The sequence below is a fragment of the Hemicordylus capensis genome, chromosome 2 (genome assembly GCF_027244095.1).
Source record: "Hemicordylus capensis ecotype Gifberg chromosome 2, rHemCap1.1.pri, whole genome shotgun sequence".
NCBI classification, from domain to species: Eukaryota; Metazoa; Chordata; class Lepidosauria; order Squamata; family Cordylidae; genus Hemicordylus; species Hemicordylus capensis.
This window is the reverse complement of record NC_069658.1, coordinates 260,697,595-260,719,669: the sequence shown is the minus strand read 5'-3', so window position 1 is coordinate 260,719,669 and position 22,075 is coordinate 260,697,595. Positions and strand designations below refer to the sequence as shown.

Sequence of the window (22,075 nt, the reverse complement as noted above, 5' to 3'; positions counted from 1 at the left end):
GTGTAATGAAGTATATATATCATCATTCATTGCATCATAATTCTGATGTTTGAGATACCAGCCAACTTCACAGGGTTGTTGTGAGGAAAATCCTAAGTGTAATGTAGTATATAACATTCATTGCATCAATAACAGCCATCTTCACAAGGTTGTTGTGAGGACAAACGTAAGTGTAATGTAGTATGTATATCATCATTCATTGCATCATAATTCTGTTGTTTGAGATACAACCCAACTTCACAGGGTTGTTGTGAAGAAAAACCCAGGTGTAATGTAGTATGTGACATTCATTGCATCATAATTCTGATGTTTGAGATACGAGCAAACTTCACAGGGTTGTTGTGAGGAAAATCCTAAGTGTAATGTAGTATGTATATCATCATTCATTGCATCATGATTCTGATCTTTGAGATACAAGCCAACTTCACAGGGTTGTTGTGAGGAAAAACCTAGGTGTAATTTATTATGTAACATTCATTGCATCATAATTCTGATGTTTGAGATACCAGCCAACTTCACAGGGTTGTTGTGAGGAAAAACCTAAGTTTCATGTAGTATGTATATCATCATTCATTGCATCATAATTCTGATGTTTGAGATACCAGCCAACATCATAGGTTTGTTGTGAGGAAAAACCTAATTGTAATGTAGTATGTTTTTCATCATTCATTGCATCATAATTCTGATGTTTGAGATACCAGCCAACTTCACAGGGTTGTTGTGAGGAAAATCCTAAGTGTAATGTAGTATATAACATTCATTGCATCAATAACAACCATCTTCACAAGGTTGTTGTGAGGACAAACGTAAGTGTAATGTAGTATGTATATCATCATTCATTGCATCATAATTCTGTTGTTTGAGATACCAGCCATCTTCACAGGGTTGTTGTGAGGAAAATCCTAAGTGTAATGTAGTATGTATATCATCATTCATTGCATCATGATTCTGATCTTTGAGATACAACCCAACTTCACAGGGTTGTTGTGAGGATAAACCCAGGTGTTATGTAGTATGTGACATTCATTGCATCATAATTCTGATGTTTGAGATACCAGCCAACTTCACAGGGTTGTTGTGAGGAAAATCCTAAGTGTAATGTAGTATGTATATCATCATTCATTGCATCATGATTCTGATCTTTGAGATACAAGCCAATTTCACATGGTTGTTGTGAGGAAAAACCTAGGTGTAATGTATTATGTAACATTCATTGCATCATAATTCTGATGTTTGAGATACCAGCCAACTTCACAGGGTTGTTGTGAGGAAAAACCTAAGTTTCATGTAGTATGTATATTATCATTCATTGCATCATAATTCTGATGTTTGAGATCCCCCCCCAACTTCACAGGGTTGTTTTGAGGAAAAACCTAAGTGTAATGAAGTATATATATCATCATTCATTGCATCATAATTCTGATGTTTGAGATACCAGCCAACTTCACAGGGTTGTTGTGAGGAAAAACCTAAGTGTAATGTAGTATGTTTATCATCATTCATTGCATCATAATTCTGATGTTTGAGATACCAGCCAACTTCACAGGGTTGTTGTGAGGAAAAACCTAAGTGTAATGTAGTATGTATATCATCATACATTGCATCATAATTCTGATGTTTGAGATACAAGCCAACTTCACAGGGTTGTTGTGAGGAAAAACCTAAGTGTTATGTAGTATGTAACATTCATTGCATCATAATTCTGATGTTTGAGATACCAGCCAACTTCACAGGGTTGTTGTGAGGAAAAACCTAAGTGTAATGTAGTATGTATATCATCATACATTGCATCATAATTCTGATGTTTGAGATACCAGCCAACTTCACAGGGTTGTTGTGAGGAAAAACCTAAGTGTAATGTAGTATGTATATCATCATACCTTGCATCATAATTCTGATGTTTGAGATACCAGCCAACTTCACAGGGTTGTTGTGAGGAAAAACCTAAGTGTAATGTAGTATGTATATCATCATACATTGCATCATAATTCTGATGTTTGAGATACCAGCCAACTTCACAGGGTTGTTGTGAGGAAAAACCTAAGTGTAATGTAGTATGTATATCATCATACATTGCATCATGATTCTGATCTTTGAGATACAAGCCAACTTCACAGGGTTGTTGTGAGGAAAAACCTAAGTGTAATGTAGTATGTATATCATCATACATTGCATCATAATTCTGATGTTTGAGATACCAGCCAACTTCACAGGGTTGTTGTGAGGAAAAACCTAAGTGTAATGTAGTATGTATATCATCATACATTGCATCATAATTCTGATGTTTGAGATACCAGCCAACTTCACAGGGTTGTTGTGAGGAAAATCCTAAGTGTAATGTAGTATATAACATTCATTGCATCAATAACAACCATCTTCACAAGGTTTTTGTGAGGACAAACGTAAGTGTAATGTAGTATGTATATCATCATTCATTGCATCATAATTCTGTTGTTTGAGATACCAGCCATCTTCACAGGGTTGTTGTGAGGAAAATCCTAAGTGTAATGTAGTATGTATATCATCATTCATTTCATCATGATTCTGATCTTTGAGATACAACCCAACTTCACAGGGTTGTTGTGAGGAAAAACCCAGGTGTAATGTAGTATGTGACATTCATTGCATCATAATTCTGATGTTTGAGATACGAGCAAACTTCACAGGGTTGTTGTGAGGAAAATCCTAAGTGTAATGTAGTATGTATATCATCATTCATTGCATCATGATTCTGATCTTTGAGATACAAGCCAACTTCACAGGGTTCTTGTGAGGAAAAACCTAGGTGTTATGTAGTATGTAACATTCATTGCATCATAATTCTGATGTTTGAGATACCAGCCAACTTCACAGGGTTGTTGTGAGGAAAAACCTAAGTGTAATGTAGTATGTATATCATCATACATTGCATCATAATTCTGATGTTTGAGATACCAGCCAACTTCACAGGGTTGTTGTGAGGAAAAACCTAAGTGTAATGTAGTATGTATATCATCATACATTGCATCATAATTCTGATGTTTGAGATACCAGCCAACTTCACAGGGTTGTTGTGAGGAAAAACCTAAGTGTAATGTAGTATGTATATCATCATACATTGCATCATAATTCTGATGTTTGAGATACCAGCCAACTTCACAGGGTTGTTGTGAGGAAAAACCTAAGTGTAATGTAGTATGTATATCATCATACATTGCATCATAATTCTGATGTTTGAGATACCAGCCAACTTCACAGGGTTGTTGTGAGGAAAAACCTAAGTGTAATGTAGTATGTATATCATCATACATTGCATCATAATTCTGATGTTTGAGATACCAGCCAACTTCACAGGGTTGTTGTGAGGAAAATCCTAAGTGTAATGTAGTATGTATATCATCATTCATTGCATCATGATTCTGTTGTTTGAGATACAACCCAACTTCACAGGGTTGTTGTGAAGAAAAACCCAGGTGTAATGTAGTATGTGACATTCATTGCATCATAATTCTGATGTTTGAGATACGAGCAAACTTCACAGGGTTGTTGTGAGGAAAATCCTAAGTGTAATGTAGTATGTATATCATCATTCATTGCATCATAATTCTGATGTTTGAGATACCAGCCAACTTCACAGAGTTGTTGTGAGGAAAATCCTAAGTGTAATGTAGTATGTATATCATCATTCATTGCATCATGATTCTGATCTTTGAGATACAAGCCAACTTCACAGGGTTTTTGTGAGGAAAAAACTAGGTGTAATGTAGTATGTGACATTCATTGCATCATAATTCTGATATTTGAGCTACCAGCCAACTTCAAAGGGTTGTTGTGAGGAAAGACCTAGTTGTAATGTAGTATTTAACATTCATTGCATCATAATTCTGATGTTTGAGATACCAGCCAACTTCACAGGGTTGTTGTGAGGAAAAACCTAGGTGAAATGTATTCTGTAACATTCATTGCATCATAATTCTGATGTTTGATATACCAGCAAACTTCACAGGGTTGTTGTGAGGAAAAACCTAAGTGTAATATAGTATGTATATCATCATTCATTGCATCATAATTCTGTTGTTTGAGATACCAGCCAACTTCACAGGGTTGTTGTGAGGAAAAACCCAGGTGTAATGTAGTATGTGACATTCATTGCATCATGATTCTGATGTTTGAGATACCAGCCAACTTCACAGGGTTGTTGTGAGGAAAATCCTAAGTGTAATGTAGTATGTATATCATCATTCATTGCATCATAATTCTGATGTTTGAGATACCAGCCAATTTCACAGGGTTGTTGTGAGGAAAAACCTAAGTGTAATGAAGTATGTATACCATCATTCATTGTATCATAATTCTGATGTTTGAGATAAAACCCAACTTCACAGGTTTGTTGTGAGGGAAAACCTAGGTGTAATGTAGTATGTGACATTCATTGCATCATAATTCTGATGTTTGAGATACCAGCCAACTTCACAGGGTTGTTGTGAGGAAAAACCTAAGTGTAATGTAGTATGTATATCATCATACATTGCATCATAATTCTGATGTTTGAGATACCAGCCAACTTCACAGGGTTGTTGTGAGGAAAAACCTAAGTGTAATGTAGTATGTATATCATCATACATTGCATCATAATTCTGATGTTTGAGATACCAGCCAACTTCACAGGGTTGTTGTGAGGAAAAACCTAAGTGTAATGTAGTATGTATATCATCATACATTGCATCATAATTCTGATGTTTGAGATACCAGCCAACTTCACAGGGTTGTTGTGAGGAAAAACCTAAGTGTAATGTAGTATGTATATCATCATACATTGCATCATAATTCTGATGTTTGAGATACCAGCCAACTTCACAGGGTTGTTGTGAGGAAAAACCTAAGTGTAATGTAGTATGTATATCATCATACATTGCATCATAATTCTGATGTTTGAGATACCAGCCAACTTCACAGGGTTGTTGTGAGGAAAAACCTAAGTGTAATGTAGTATGTATATCATCATACATTGCATCATGATTCTGATGTTTGAGATACCAGCCAACTTCACAGTGTTGTTGTGAGGAAAATCCTAAGTGTAATGTAGTATGTATATCATCATTCATTGCATCATGATTCTGTTGTTTGAGATACAACCCAACTTCACAGGGTTGTTGTGAAGAAAAACCCAGGTGTAATGTAGTATGTGACATTCATTGCATCATAATTCTGATGTTTGAGATACGAGCAAACTTCACAGGGTTGTTGTGAGGAAAATCCTAAGTGTAATGTAGTATGTATATCATCATTCATTGCATCATAATTCTGATGTTTGAGATACCAGCCAACTTCACAGAGTTGTTGTGAGGAAAATCCTAAGTGTAATGTAGTATGTATATCATCATTCATTGCATCATGATTCTGATCTTTGAGATACAAGCCAACTTCACAGGGTTTTTGTGAGGAAAAAACTAGGTGTAATGTAGTATGTGACATTCATTGCATCATAATTCTGATATTTGAGCTACCAGCCAACTTCAAAGGGTTGTTGTGAGGAAAGACCTAGTTGTAATGTAGTATTTAACATTCATTGCATCATAATTCTGATGTTTGAGATACCAGCCAACTTCACAGGGTTGTTGTGAGGAAAAACCTAGGTGAAATGTATTCTGTAACATTCATTGCATCATAATTCTGATGTTTCAGATACCAGCAAACTTCACAGGGTTGTTGTGAGGAAAAACCTAAGTGTAATATAGTATGTATATCATCATTCATTGCATCATAATTCTGTTGTTTGAGATACCAGCCAACTTCACAGGGTTGTTGTGAGGAAAAACCCAGGTGTAATGTAGTATGTGACATTCATTGCATCATGATTCTGATGTTTGAGATACCAGCCAACTTCACAGGGTTGTTGTGAGGAAAATCCTAAGTGTAATGTAGTATGTATATCATCATTCATTGCATCATAATTCTGATGTTTGAGATACCAGCCAATTTCACAGGGTTGTTGTGAGGAAAAACCTAAGTGTAATGAAGTATGTATACCATCATTCATTGTATCATAATTCTGATGTTTGAGATAAAACCCAACTTCACAGGTTTGTTGTGAGGGAAAACCTAGGTGTAATGTAGTATGTGACATTCATTGCATCATAATTCTGATGTTTGAGATACCAGCCAACTTCACAGGGTTGTTGTGAGGAAAAACCTAAGCGTAATGTAGTATGTATATCATCATACATTGCATCATAATTCTGATGTTTGAGATACCAGCCAACTTCACAGGGTTGTTGTCAGGAAAAACCTAAGTGTAATGAAGTATGTATACCATCATTCATTGCCTCATAATTCTGATGTTTGAGATACAAGCCAATTTCACAGGGTTGTTGTGAGGAAAAACCTAGGTGTAATGTAGTATGTAACATTCATTGCATCATAATTCTGATGTTTGACATACCAGCCAACTTCACAGGGTTGTTGTGAGGAAAAACCTAAGTGTAATTTAGTATGTATATCATCATTCATTGCATCATAATTCTGATGTTTGAGATACCAGCCAACTTCACGGGGTTGTTGTGAGGAAAAACCTAAGTGTAATGAAGTATATATATCATCATTCCTTGCATCATAATTCTGATGTTTGAGATACCAGCCAACTTCACAGGGTTGTTGTGAGGAAAATCCTAAGTGTAATGTAGTATGTATGTCATCATTCATTGCATCATGATTCTGATCTTTGAGATACAAGCCAACCTCACAGGGTTGTTGTGAGGAAAAACCTAGGTGTAATGTATTATGTAACATTCAATGCATCATAATTCTGATGTTTGAGATACCAGCCAACTTCACAGGGTTGTTGTGAGGAAAAACCTAAGTGTAATTTAGTATGTATATCATCATTCATTGCATCATAATTCTGATGTTTGAGATACCAGCCAACTTCACAGGGTTGTTGTGAGGAAAAACCTAGGTGTAATGTAGTATGTAAAATTCATTGCATCATAATTCTGATATTTGTGCTACGAGCCAACTTCACAGAGTTGTTGTGAGGAAAAACCTAAGTGTAATGTAGTATGTATATCATCATTCATTGCATCATAATTCTGATGTTTGAGATACAAGCCAACTTCACAGGGTTATTGGGAGGAAAAACCTAAGTGTAATTTAGTATGTATATCATCATTCATTGCATCATAATTCTGATGTTTGAGATACCAGCCAACCTCACAGGGTTATTGGGAGGAAAAACCTAAGTGTAATGTAGTATGTAACATTCATCCTTATATATAATAAAAGGCTAAGTGAGTGGCCGTGGCTTTGGAACATTGGGGATCTGCGTCCCTGCCTCCCTGGGCTGTTCTGGGCCTGCGCAAAGCGACACAGGACCTCAGACACCATTGTCCCACAGCCACGGGTGGCCATTAGCCGGTGTGTGGCGGCGGGGGAAAGTGGCTGAGGCGGCGGCGGTTGTGCGGAGCTGCGGCACGGCGAGAGGAGGCCGAGGCAACCAGAAGCAGCCGCCCTGAAAAAGGCGAGGGCAATGGCGGCGGGGGAAGACCGAGACGGGGGAAGCTGGGCGAGGTGGCGGCAAAGCCGCCAACGAGGCCCCCGCCCGCTCACAGCCGCCGCCGCCGCCTGCTCACCCGCCCTCCCAGCTGCCCAAAATGAAGCTGGGCGAGGTGGCGGCGAAGCCGCCAACGAGGCTCCCACCCGCTCACAGCCGCCGCCGCCGCCTGCTCACCCGCCCTCCCAGCTGCCCAAAATCACCTTCCCCACTCCCCCCCAAAAAAGATTAAGGGCCAAAATGGCCCATGAGAAGTTCGCCGCCCCCGCTTATCGCTCTCCCAGCTGTTGAAGACCACCTTACCCGCTCCAGCCCGAGGGAAAAGAGAGGAGCTCACGAGCAGAGCTCCTCTCTGTGCTAAGTCACTGCTCAAACTGCCGCTATGGACGCAAAGGACGCCTATTGCGTCCATTGCGACAGTATAGGCAGCAGCTTAACACAGAGAATAGCTCTGTTTCCGAGTTCCTCTCTTCTCTTTCGGGCTGGAGCGGGTAAGGTGGGCTCCGGCAGCTGGGTGCGCGGGAGGGCGATAGGCGGGGGCGGCCACCTTCTCATGGGCCATTTTGGCCGTTATTCATCCACCACCCCCCCCAAAAAAGTAAAAGCAAAATAAGGAAGAACAAAAACAGAGAACAACAACAAAACAAAAAACAAAAAGAGAGAGGGGACAAGGGGGGGGGGAAGAGACAGAAAGAGAGAGAGAGAGACAGAAAAGACGGGATAGAAAGCTAGCGCCCGTTATCATAACGGGCTTAAAAATACTAGTTGCATCATAATTCTGATGTTTGAGATACAAGCCAACTTCACAGGGTTGTTGTGAGGAAAAAACACATTTGTTTCAGTCAGATTATGTTGTGGGGCGGCGGGTGGGGGGGTGGCGCGATTTCAGTGCTTGCCCCAGGCGCCGTTTTTCCTATTTACGCCTCTGTCTCCAGTTTTCTGTCTCATTTCGAACAGTTCGGTCCTCACGTGAAAATTGAAAGGAAACCGAAACATGGTTGGCAGTAATGTGAGTGGGAATCGCTACAAGTGAAGACTTTATTTTTCGAAAGGAGACTGAAATTTGGTTTGGCAGTCATGTGAGTATGGATCTAGATTGAATTATTCATGAGGGTGGAGTCCGACTAGGCAGCAATAGGATCATCAGCAGGAGGTGGAGTGAGATCGGATCTTTTTGCACTTGTGGAGAAAATATTTACTCTGCTGAAGGAAATAAATTGAGAGACATAGAAATAAATTAAAAGAGTGCTTCAGAATGTGGGAAAGACAGGATACGGGAAAAGTTCAGCTTTATTTCTCAGGATCTGAGGATGAGGCGTTTTCTGACCGATCCCCAGCACAACCCCCACCACAACCCCCTGTTTGACACCATTTCTTGGGCAGCAGCACAGTCCGCACCAGCAAGAGGATTGAAATCGAGCCCTTGAGGAAGAAATGTGCACTCTGTTCAAGAGGGACAGAAAAGAAATTCGAAAGAAACGTGGTGACACACGCACAAGCCAGAAAGTGCGGTTTTTCTTTCGCTCTTAGTGGCAGTCTTTTAGCTTGGGCGGGAAACTTTCTGTCTCCTTTCTGGGCGGGGCAAAGGTTTTATAAGGTGACGGCTGCAGCCGACGGCTCAGGACCGCTGGCGAGAAGGCTTTTTAAAATGACACCTGTGGGCCGTCCTCCCACTGCGAGCTCTGATGCATGGGTGGCTACTCCTCCCTCGCAAGCACACGAAGACGGGCCCGTCACCCGCCTCGACCTGCCCGCAATGCGAGGGAACGGAAATCTACCACCACCAACACCAGCAGGAGCAGCAGCAGCAGATGGAGCTGCGGCAGTGCCCAGAGGACCGAGAGGACCGATGACGGCGACAATTAATCACCTCCTCGACCTGTCCGCCATGCGAAGACAACCAACACCACCAAGACCACCACCACCACCAGCAGATGGAGTTGGAGCAGTAGCTGAAGCATCAATGCCGAGAGAAACGGGAGAACCGATGGTGACAATTAATATGATTGATCATCTTGTTGTGAATGTTTTCCCGGTGGGGCGGTCAACCGCTGCCTCCTCTGGTGGATCAGCTCTCTTTGAGATGGTCAGGTGGCTCATCAGAGTTCTCGAAGAATTATTATGGGGACGGTTCCCGTTGTCCCGTTAACCTTGGTGGCAACCTCGTCCAACCTCGTCCGCCTTCAGGAAACCCTTAAAACTACTTTTTGGGGGTGGGAAGTGTCCGCCCTTCCAGGCCTATTGAATTGCTTTATATAGTTTGTTTCTAAATAGTTTTAAACTATTCAAGTTGTTGGTAGTTCTACTGATTTTAATTGAGGACCCTTGTGAACAGAAGGAAATGAAAGAAACGTCAGAAGATCCTCGGGAGAAGGTGGATCGGATCGGAAGTGGCTATTCCAGGATCCCCCTCGCTGCTGGCACGCTTAGGATCGTCACAACACCGGCCGCCGGTTGTCATCTAGCGTGGACTGGTGCCAGCGGTGGCTGCAGCTTCACAGGGAGGAGGCGAGGCGATGCCTCCCCACCATCGCAAGGCACATGATGCGGCCCTCCATCGGGTCGCTTCATCTCCTGCTACTGCCGCTGGAGGGCGTCTAGTGCACGCGTGGGAGATCCTCAATAAAGAAACAGTTCTGCTAAACGTGGATCCCTGACTCTGTCTCCAAGCGTGGCTGCTGCTGCTTGCTTCCGCTTATCTTTCGGGTGCTGCGGCTGAAAAGACATTTAAAGGGGAAAGACACCTAGTAAGTAATGAATGTCTTTCAGCTAACCAAGCTGCAATTCAGGGCCACACGATAATGAAGGGGGCCGTTTTAAAAGCAGGGGGATACTATTACGGTGACCAGCTGGTGCTGGCAAAAGTCTGCCATGTCATTCTTCATTTTGTATTTGGTTCTGTTTGTGGGAGTGCTTTAAAATGGTGGTCTTCAAACAAATTGTTTTGTTAAAAGCTCAGCAACAGGTTACAAAATCAGCCCAGGAAATGGGAACATTTGGTGTCGGAACCAACTAGAGGGAAGGTGACCTTGGACTTAATCCTGAAAGGTACCCAGGAGAAATAAAGGGGGGGGGGGGATGAGCAGAGGCACACCGGCTCTAGACAGAGCCCCAGTGCTCAGAAAAGGTTCCAACTCCACGTTTTCCGAACAGCCTTCGCTCGGCAAGGGCTCTTTGCCTCCGCTGTCTTTATTTCAGCCACTTGTGAGCAACAGAGCAGCCTGGAGAGATGCCCGAGCCCGGATTTCTCTTCTGCCAGGTTGTGTGTGTGTGTGTGGGGGGGGGGTGTCGTCCAGCAGCACCCCAATCCTCCCTTGCTGAAGGCAAGCTCGTCTCTCTGAAAGGCAGCCCCCCTCCCTCTGAGGTGAGGCAATGGGGCAAGGCGATGGGGAAAGCGAAAGTGACTGTGGCACCGAGATCGGGAGAGGCAAGAGCAGCGGCATGGCCACTTAGAGAGAGGGACACCTTCAGAGTCAGGGTTGAGCAGAGGCACGTCTTTATTGAGGCTCCATCACCCATGCACACACACCCAGAGGCTTAACTAGGGAAAATGGCGCCTCGGGCAAGCACCGAAATCCCCCCCCCCCCACATCTGACACCCATCTTTCAGAAAACTTGTTTTCATGTGTTGCTGCTGTTTGTAGAGAAAAGAAAAAGGAGATGTGGTATGTTCTTATTTTCTCTAAACCATACTGTGTGTGATCATGAACCGTTAAACATTTGGATTTAACTGTAGTTCATCAGTATTTTTTAACTCTTTGTTTCAGTTATAGACTTAATATTTTGAATAACTGGGGGTTGATTTGACCACATTTGAAGCACATGTGTTTCCAGGAGCTGACCCAACATTAACACAATTAATGTGTCTCATGAAACAAAACAACTTGACAATGTAATACAGGTTATTATGCCCTTGAAAATGTCATGTGGAGTTGCTTTCACAAAAACATTTTGCTATGTGATGGTAATGTTGAGCTGACCTGTTTAACCTGCAGTCTGCCTGTGTGAGTAGATTCAAATATATGGATAATCGCATTTTAACTTTTGTGTTTGGTAAGAAATATAGTTCATTATTCAGTTGTTATTTTTACTCAACAAATAGTAGAGGGGTGGGTGGGATTGAGAGGTTGATCCATTCCTGCATCCCAGCACACACACACTGACTGCACTCTCTCCATCCAAGCATGTAACTCATCTTTCTCATCCAGCATGATTAGCTTTTACTAAGCTGTTCCTATTTCTATGCAAGCAACTCAAAGTAAAATTGCTTACAATTATGAATTATGATTCCATGTGGTTTCTTCCATGTCACATAGAAGAAACCACATGGAATCATAATTCATAATTGTAAGCAAATTTCCCCTTTTGCACTTGCAATTTTTTTAAGTGAACATAAAAGGACTCACTTGATCTTCTAAATGTTTAGAAGTATATACTTTCTCCCCCTGCCCCAACCTACAATTAATTCCAGCTATTTTTTTTCAAGGGCTACTAGTTTTATTTACAAACTGTTTGGCAGCACCATGCTTAAATAATCACTAATTGCTCCTAATGATAGTTTTATTCACTGTTCATCTGATTTTCAGTCTGGTTAATTAAATTGGTGGAGGTTTAGACTTTCCTGATGGGCTGAAGCAGCTAATCCACTTTGATGATGGCACAGAATTAAATTAGCATGCGTTACATAGTGAAAAGGTTGGGGGGGGGGAGGTGGAACCTTGGAACTTCCCCCTTCTGTGCTGCGTTGGGCTGGTGCCTTGCAAGGTTCCACATCCCCCCATCTCCCCCTCCCTGAACTTTTTCAGTTAAAACGTGCTTAGATTATAGGGGAGGAGGAAAGACTTGAATGAGCAAAAAGGGAAACTGGTGACAAGAAATACAACTGGTCTGGAAACCCCCCTCCCCCTCTATGGTGCGTTGGGCTGGTGCCTGGCAGCAGCAGGCAAACTGTGGCTGAGGAGAACAGCCCGCCCCTCCCCTTCCCCCCCACTCCCTTCCCCAACTAACCTGGTGCAAGAGGAAATCTGTCTGTGCCCATTCCAGGAATGAGTTGGGCAGAGGAGAACAAGAAGGACAAATGGTGCTCACGGCGGGCATGAAAGGACAGCTGCTGGCTGGCTCAGCAGGCACAGCAACAAGATCTCCCAGAGAGATCCCAGGGGCTGGAGAGAGCAGCGATCAAACCGGCAGGGTCTGTGCAGTGCTCCCCGGCTGTGTTCGCAGAGGGACGTCGTTTGTTCCCAAGACTTTTGGGACAAAGTACAGACAGCCTGCCCTGCTCCCGACTCAACCCCCACTGGATCCCAGCTTCTCCATGTGGTGGCAGCGCGCCAGGCACAGCACACACAAAAACTTCCCGCTTAGACAGACGCTGCCTGTGCTGGCTGTTCACATTGAGGGGGGGGGCATCCAGCTTTCCCCCCACCCGCCCCCTCGGCTTCTGACACCACCACATCTCCTTGGGCAGGAGTCACTGTCGCTTCTTCCCCCACCTTGCTGCCCTAGCCTGGGCTCTGGAGAAGAGCGCGGGGGAAAGGGAGAGCCTGCCCGGGGTGGGGTAGCGGCAGCCCCGCAGCTGCAGGGCGGGAAGGAACACCAGCAGCAGCGGCAGTAGCAAGAACAGCTGCCGCCGGCTCAGCTCTTCTCCACCGGGCACCGGCACTTGCCATGCAGGCAGCAGGAGGAGAGAAGCAGCAGCAGCAGCAGCACCCCTCCAGTTGCAGTAGCAGCCGCCGCCGCCCAGCACCTCTCCGGCACTTCTCCATCTTGGGCAGTAGTGTGGGCAGATTGGCGTGTGTGGAGAGGCAAAGGAGGAATTCAAGCTTCCATATGGATAGACTCTGAATGGAGAATCAATCAGGCGGGTGGATGGTGGCATGTGCATAGAACTTGAGCGCACACCACCGCCCCCCCCCCCATTCTCCGTTCAAAGTCTGTCCATATCGAAGCTTGAATTCCTCCTTTGCCCCTCCACACACGCGCATTAGGCAGAGAGAGGGCAGAGGCAGGGGCTGGGTGTGATCAATATTTAAGGGGGTCACCCGTATTTGAAATACATGGACGCTCTATTTGAAATACATGGACAAGAGGCAAATATATATTATGAATCACCTATGTTGCCTCTTGTCCATGTATTTCAAATAGAGCATGAACATATCGAAGCCACCAATTTGCTGAGCATTGTGTTCTTATCATGCATAATATAAAACAAAGCAGGATCATCTTTCCCGGGTTCACCTGAAAAATAAATCACAAGGTTTCTCATGCGCACAGATCACACAATTGATCTGGGGGGAATTCATTCTCTTTGCAGGGTATCCATATGCCTTGGCTTTTATAGAGACTCCCTCTTTCTCATTACTTTATCAATAACTGAACAGACTGATGACATCATCACAAATAAGACAATACCAAAACCCAAAATAAACAAGAGATCAATTTAAAAGGGTTCAACTGAGTTACAACATTGGGACCTTAGAATCCTTTTCTAATTTTCTGCTACTACTATGAATAAACACTGAGATATGCAACATCTTTATGCATTAACATTGCTAATCCAGAATTCCTGGTTCTACTTGTAGACTGTTCAAGGGTTAATTCACCCTATTTCAACTTTAAAAGAAGCACAATCGTTTACAGAAGAATTATTCAGTATATGACCAAAGTATTAGCCATCTTCAGAACATAAAAGCTCCCTTTTGCTTCCTCATGAAAGTGCTTCCAAAGAAACTACCCCATACAAAAAGTTGCAAACAAAAATCCTGAGTGTTTACAGAAAGCTGCCATAAACATACACTGCACAGTATTAAACTATTTTCAGCAACTAGTTATCTTACTTTTAATCGTAATGGTAAAATATGCTTTAAATATCTTGATGAAAGTTCAATGAATTAGAATAGGTTGCAAACTGGAGTTCTCAACTAGCTCTTCCTCTGACTAGCTGATATCTAACTAGAAGTTTTGCTAGGTTCGCAAAAGAGTTTTATTGAAACATGGGGGGAGAGGAAAAGACTCCTACTCTCCCCAAGACTCACATACCATGGTTAGAGCACAGGAACTACACCTTTTACATTTAGCTACAATAAGAAGAATCATGGTGGTCAAAGATCCCTTTTCTTTCCAATTTTTCAAAATCAGATACACCTTAAATGTGTCTAAAACCTGTATTCAGGAGTCAATAGAATAAACAACTACCCATTATAAACTGCATGTGGTGTGCAAGGCAAAAGGTGCCCGTGTTTGCCCACAAGCACGCTGAAGTCTTAGCACAGGGTATCAGCCTATGAGCAGACAACTAAATTCTACAGGCTTTTTTTCTCCTCAACTGCCTTTCCCTCTGTCTCTCTGAGACCATTTTAACTCTTTCTTTGCACTTAACACTTCATAGAAGCTATATCTTTTTTTTTTTCCCCAGATCTGGTTTCCCCCCTTTTCCCTTTTTTGTCAGGACAGAACAAATGACAATAACAACACCAAGACAAAACACACACTTAAACGATAAAACCTTACACATTCTGCTCTTCATATGAAGCAATCTCTCTCTCTCTCTCCCAGTCTTTTCTTAAACTTGCCAAGTTTCCTTCCTTTCCACATACTGTTTCTCCTTCCATTTGAATTCATTCCACATAAAAACCCCTGTTACATTTCTCATACTTTTATCTACTAACTTTCCCAGGACTCCTAAGACATCTTTTAGGGCTGTATGTAATAAAGCTATTAGCACAATTTTCTGTTGGACTAACTTGGCTCCTGTGATCTCTGGCTTTGCAAAATGTGCCCAAATGTCCTGCAGCAGGAGTGTGCCTTACTCAGTTCCTCCTGGATCAATGGGTTTTTTATTTACAATACGGTTACTTCCTCAAAAAATCTCTGGAATGGATCTTCCAGGTTCGTTCCCCAATTTAGTGGCTTCATTTTTCTGACACAATTATCTTGGGCAAAGCATAATCTGACTACTGCTATGTCTGAGAGGTTCTGCCTGCACTTTTGTATTTCTCAAATAGCTGCTTTCTGCAGGGGTATCCAACTGAACCCCTACCACCTTACCAACCTCCTTTTGTGATTGGGCCTGGGCCAATTGGTCTTTTTCCAAATTTCTGGATTCCTGCCAGTCTATCATCTGGAATTCCTGTCACCAAATTGTTGGGTGTATTCACGAAACTTAGCTGATCTGTCTGACTCCAATACTGGCAACACTCTTTGTTGCAAACATTCCTCAGTGGCAAGTGCTGCCTCTGCCTCTTGCAGAATCCAGTTTGCAGTTCAACTCTGAACTGACCTCAAAACCCTGACTTACAGGATTCCTCTTCCTCTGCTCTCAGGGCAGAGACACCTTGGCTGGCGTGCCAATCTCCTATAAATTTCTGCTGTGACAATTCCTCATATATCGAATCCCCTACTATCTTTCCTGCCAACTCAACACCATACCAGTCTATGGCTTTTCCAAAGACTCAGTTTCTTCCTGCATACTCAACATGGATAATCACTTTTAATCAAATAATTATACTAGCTGTTTTACATGTCAGGGGGCGGAAGGAAATTTCATTACCAAAGCAGAGAAAAGAAAATCTCTTTCCGAGAAAGGCACACAGAGACCAACTCAACCGTGGGGCGCCGGGAGGGGGGGAAAACCCCATACATTCAGAAATCACACACAGAGAGAAATCACTCACACACACTGACACCACGAGGGAGAAAGGGATCTTATTACTTCCAGATACCAAGCAGTTTAGTATCTTCAGACCCAACAGCTAGTGCGTGGTAAACCCAAAGACAAGGGGGATGACCTCGGGGGGAACAGACCTGCCCATCACCTTGCACCGCCTCTAGCCTCAGTGGGGCTGCCTTTTAGGGAGATGATCGCCGTAGGAAAAGGGGGATTGGGGTGCTGCTGGACAACCCACCCCCCACCCCGCGAGGAATCCTGGCGGGGAGCCTTTTGGGCACCCTTCCTGCGCTGCTTCTCACAAGCGGCTGAAAAGACGCCAGAACAAGGAGCTCTTGCCGAGCGAAGGCTGTTCGGAGAAACTGGAGCGTGGTGGAAACCTTTTTGAGCGCCGGGACTCTCTTTCGAACCAGCTGGCGAAGATATGAGGGCTGCCCTTAAGGCAGGGAAGAGCTCTCTTCCCAATTCCAGCCCGAAGCCTGCCGCAGCTGGTCTGCCAAATCTGGCCCTTAGCCAGCCTAAAAGCCTGAGGTGGCTTTTCTTCCTTTTTCTTTGCAGGGGTGGAAACTGCTAAAAAAGTAGCAGGCGGGTTTTACCACCTTAGTTCCTTACTCTCCATTACATTGCAATGTATGTGGCCGATTTGTTTAAAGTTTTTGTTTGCAAAATCTTAGAAAGATTTGTTTGCAAGAACCTTGGGGGAGGCAGATAAAAAGCGGGTTGCCCTGCCCTCCCTCCCCTTGGAATGGGTCAGTTTCGGGTTCAAAGAGTTTCTCCTGCCTGAAGAACTCCGTGCAACTGCAGCACCATTGCTCCCTTCCCCTAGCAATACACCAGTCCGGTAGAATTCCTTGCCCGGCTCTTGAGATGTTCGGTTTCCTTTCCCATCCGATGTCCCTTCCAAAACTTGGTCCCAAACTGCTCTGTAGTTGCCGATCTCCTCTGAGTTTCAAAGGAGAAGGGAGCCTCCTGCTTTATGGGCTTCTACTCTCTGCACCTCGCTGAAAGGGAATTGCCCAATAATTATTCTTTCTCTGTTGTCAGGGGTATGTATGGTTGCAAATTCAGAAGTGCAGGTACTCTCCATGACAACCCCCATAGCCATGCCCCATAGCCACGGCCACCCTGACAGATACCAGCAGACCAGCCCTGGATTAACCATAAGGCAAAACAAGCACATGCTTAGGGCATCAAGGGAAGGGGGGACACCACAGAGTTTTCCTCCTAACTATCATGCCCTTAACTCTTTCACTGAACATAAGAACATAAGAACAGCCCTGCTGGATCAGGCCCAAGAAGGCCCAGCTAGTCTAGCATCCTGTTTCACACAGTGGCCCACCAAATGCCCCTGGAAGCCACACAGGCAGGAGCTGAGGGCATGTCCTCTCTCCTGCTGTTACTCCCCTGCAACTGGAACTCAGAGGCATCCTGCCTTTGAGGCTGGAGGTGGTCTATAGTCCTCCGACTAGTAGCCATGATAGAGCATGAAGTTATCCAAACCCCTCTTAAAGCCATCCAGGTTGTTGGCTGTCACCACATCTCGTGGCAGAGAATTCTGCAAGTTAATTATGTGTTGTGTGAAAAAGTACTTCTCTTTGTTGGTCCTAGATTTCCCGGCAATCAATTTCATGGGACCACCCCTGGTTCTATTTCTATTTATTTATTTATTATTAAAACTTTTATACCGCCCTACCAAAAGGCTCAGGGCGGTTTACATTAAAACACCATTAAAATCATTAATCATTGAAACAAAAATTATAAAACATAAAACAATAATTAACAATTAAAAACATCGTAAAACAACAATTAAATTAAATATTCAGAACTAGTGTTCTAGTGTTATGTGAGAGGCAGAAGAATTTCCCTCTATCACTTGCTCCACACCATGCATGATTTTGTAGACCTCTGTCATGTCTCCCCACAGTTATTTTTTTTCTAAACTAAATAGCCCGAGGTCTAGACTTGGTTCTGAGTCTTTTAAAATGTCACCAGCGTGCTAAGCAAGCAAGCTGAGGGAGGGTGTAGTGCGGGGGGGGGGGCAAACAAACCCACTCTGTTTTATCCTCCTGGCAGGGTGTTGAAAACACTCTTGCTCTCGCTTGCATGTGTGTGTGTTTGTTGTTGTTTTTCTTTTTTTAAAAAAAGTTGTATACCCCAGGAGGTGGGGGGAGGGAAAGGGTTGAGGAAACGGTTAGCTGGCTTCTCTGGCGGGGCGGGTGACCCGAACCCTCTTTCTCCCTCATTTGGAAGCCTCTGTTGCGGCAGGGTTTTGTTTTGTTTTGTTTTGTTTTGTTAATTGATCTCCTCTGAGATGATTGTATAAATGCCCCTAAAGAAAGTTTACAGTGGAAACTTTCTCATTGGATGCTTCCCTTTCTTTCCTTTCTTTCTGCTGTTCTCCATTTTGCTAGAGCAAAACACTCCATTTTGCTGGAGCAAAATCCTTCTGGTTTTGTTGCCATGTTGTGTTGTGACTGTGAGGGTGGGTGCTAAATTGTGACCAGAGGGCTCAGCAACAGTTAATGAAGCCTGAGGGTTGGGTTTTTTGTTTTTTGTTTTAAAGGTAGCAATTACAAGTGCAGCTTTCCTACAGCCCCCCTGGAAAATCCTTATTGCCCGATCTTCTTGCAACCCCTCTGAGCTCTTTCCAGCCCCCCCCCCTTTGGGGTTGGGGGTGCTAAACGCTGTTAACTGAGAAGAGGCAGCAAGCCGGCAAAAACAGCTGTTGGTCAGGCCATCTTTGGGAGAAACTTGTTTAAGAAGAGGCAGACACGGTTTCCCCTTGACTCCCAACTTCTCCTGCAATGCTACTGGCTGCTGCGAAGTGGCTGTCTCCTAGCTTGCATGGCGTGAGTTTCCTTTTGCAATCCCTTCCGGATGGGAGTCATTTGCAGCCCCCCCCCCGGGATTTTTTTTTGCTGGGGAGTCTTTTTGTCTGCTATGAGGAGAAGAAGAGGCAACAACGAGATAAAAGGAGGAGGAGGAGGTGGTGATCATCTTTGGAAACCACCTTAAGAAAAGGTGGGGACTTGGTTCCCTGCCTCACCTTTTTAAGGTAGCAATTACAAGTGCAGCTTTCCTACAGTCCCCCTGGGAAACGGTTATTGCCTGATCTTCTTGCAACCCCTCTGAGCTCTTTCCAGCCCCCTCCTTGGTTTCCTGCCTCCCTCTGAATCTCAGCTTCTCTTGCAGTCTTGCGCAAACTAGCTTTGGCTGCACAAGCCTCCTTTTGCAAACTGTTCTCAGCCAGCCTCCATGGGATTTGAGTGGGGGGGTCAGTGCACTTTGCTGTGGGGGGTGACAAGGGGAATTAAATGTGCCACTTCTCTGCACACTGGAGTTGGAGTAGAGCAGCAGTGTTTGGGCTATTTTCAGGGGACTGGTTCGTTGCCTTTTGATTCTATTGTCATTTGAGTTGTTTCTCGGTCTACTTTTGAATGCCGTAAAATGCTTTGAGGAACATCTGACTGAAAATGGCATAGAAAGTCATCAAACAAGCCCATGCATATGTGCCTGTAGCTGCCAGCTTCCCAGCCCACCCGCCCCTGCCCCACTGATTCAGGAAGAATAGTCTGGGCCTCTATTAAATCTCTCTTCTTGTGTTTATTTTCACTGGAAATACTCAAAATAACAGCAGGGGGAAATCCCCACTAGGAAAAAAGAGTGACACTTTTCTTCTCTACCTGCTAGTCTTTCACTCAAGACTGCAGGCTCCTATATCGCTAATTTCATTGGGGGATGGGAGGACATTGTGGCAAAGTTACAAGCAACAGCAGCATGTTATGTGTAGTTTAACCCAAACAAGAGACAAGAAATAGAGATAAATGTGAGCAACTCCAGTTATGTAGACTTCATCGTTCAGTTGCCCTTTCCTTGCTGTTTAAGATTGCCTTCTTTTTTACATCCTTACATTCTTGCAAATTCGGTTGTTTGAATTTTGGATCCTTTAGGGACAGAGGGGGGAGTGCGTAGAGAAATACATGGGATGGGAATATGTTACATTTTGTCTTGAAATGTTTCTGCTAATGCTTATTTGCAACAATATACACGTTTAACCTTATTACGTTCTTGTGAGTTCAGTTGCTGTTTGCGCCCTCAAGAACCCACAAGTTTAAAATACGGCCTGTGTCATGGTGGCGGTGGTGGCGGGCCTCCGGTGAGGGCCCTCCGAAGGCCTTTAGGTCCAGGCTCCAAATTTACCTCCGTGCACCACCACTGCCTCTGAGGCTGGAGGTGCTCTAAAGCCCTCAGACCAGTAGCCATGGATAGCCCTGTCCTCCATGAATTTGTCTAAGCCCCTTTTAAAGCCATCCAAGCTAGTGGCCTTCAGCACCAGTGTTCCCTCTGAGGTGTGCGCACCTGCATGTGCTCATAAGTGTTTGTTTTTTAAAGTGTCTTTTAAAGATCATAGTTCTGACAATGAACTATATAACTATATAAACATTCACTGTATTCATACTGGGAATGTGAGTGTGAGTGCACTATATATTGTAAAGTGTGTGTTTGTGTGTATAGCAGCGAGGGGCCCATTTTAAAATCTTGTCTCTGGGTCCACTCCAACCTTGCTATGCCCCTGCCCCCAGGAGTTCATTAAGGCTTTGGCATGGAGACGGTATGGAATGGTTGCAGTCAGGGCTGCTATGATTTAAATCACAATTTCATGTAAGACCATGAAAGCCTTAATCCCTAGTGCCCCCCACCCCCATTTTTGTAGGTTCAAATGTAGGTTCATGTACTCAGCACTGCTCCTCCACATGAGCTTTGCTCTGGGTATCTTCACCTTCACCAGTAAAATAGCATATTTATTTACCAATAAATAGCATATTCAGGTATTGGAGAATTGAGTGGGGTGGTAGTCTGCAGTTGGTGAGGATTCGATGACTGCACTACACACAGCTAGTTAGACAAGGTTAAAAACTGAACTTGTATATTTGAAAGTGTTGAGATATAAAGTCTGGGGCATGGAATGCTCAGGTAAAGAGAGCTTCCACAACCCTGTGTTGGATTTAGGCAGATGATCACTTCAGTGACAACAACAAAGGCATCAGTTCATACTGCGTGGGAGAAGGCAATGGTAAACCACTCCTTTATTTTACCAAGAAAACCACATGGATAGACAAAATGGAATGATTGTCGATGTAGTGCCGGATGATGGGCCCCTTAAGTTGGATGGTACTCAACATGCTACTGAGGAAGAGCAGAAGATCTCTCAGAGTACAAATGGTGTTTATGACACAGTTAGACTAAAGCCTTTAGACATTATCAGTCTAGTGGCTGATGATGTTGTGCGGGAAAAGAAAATCCGAAGCTGCAAGGACAGAATTACAATGGGAATGTGGGATGTAAGAAGCAAGAATATCAGAAAGCTCAACATAGTGAAAGATGCAATGAATCATCTTGGGCATCAGTGAATTAAAATGGACTGGAATGGGACACTTTCAGTCAGGAAACCATACAATTTACTACTCAGGACACGAGAAACAAAGAAGGAACGGTGTTGCTTTCATAGGAGGATATAGCAATGACAGTACTTGGGTACAATGCAGTCAGTGACCACCTAATATCAATTAGATTTCATGGACAACCCTTTAACATGACAGTTCTTCAAGTCTTTGACCCAACAACTGATACAGAAGAAGAGGAAGTTGAAGAGTTTTATGCTCAAGTCCAGTCTGAAATTGACAGAACATGCAAGCAAGATGTGATGCTGGTGGTTGGAGACTGGAAGGCCAAAGTTGGAAAAGGTAAGGAGGAAAACACAGTCAGCCTATAAGGCCTAAGAATCAGAAACAAAGCAGCAGAATGACTTGTTAGTTTCTGCCAAGCCAATGATCTCTTTGTTGCAAACACATTCTTCAAACAACCAAAGCGGCACCTATACC

The 22,075-nt window shown here is 43.6% G+C and overlaps 1 protein-coding gene across 1 annotated transcript; it reads left to right on the top strand.

Moving 5' to 3' along the window:
* The first annotated feature begins 8,052 nt into the window (after positions 1–8,052).
* Positions 8,053–11,631, top strand: LOC128345958 (sterile alpha motif domain-containing protein 1-like). Its single transcript, XM_053298696.1, has 2 exons — positions 8,053–9,518; positions 9,864–11,631. The coding sequence occupies exons 1-2, from the start codon at positions 9,177–9,179 to the stop codon at positions 10,071–10,073; spliced, it is 552 nt and encodes a 183-aa protein (XP_053154671.1). The 5' UTR covers positions 8,053–9,176; the 3' UTR covers positions 10,074–11,631.
* The last annotated feature ends 10,444 nt before the right edge of the window (positions 11,632–22,075 follow it).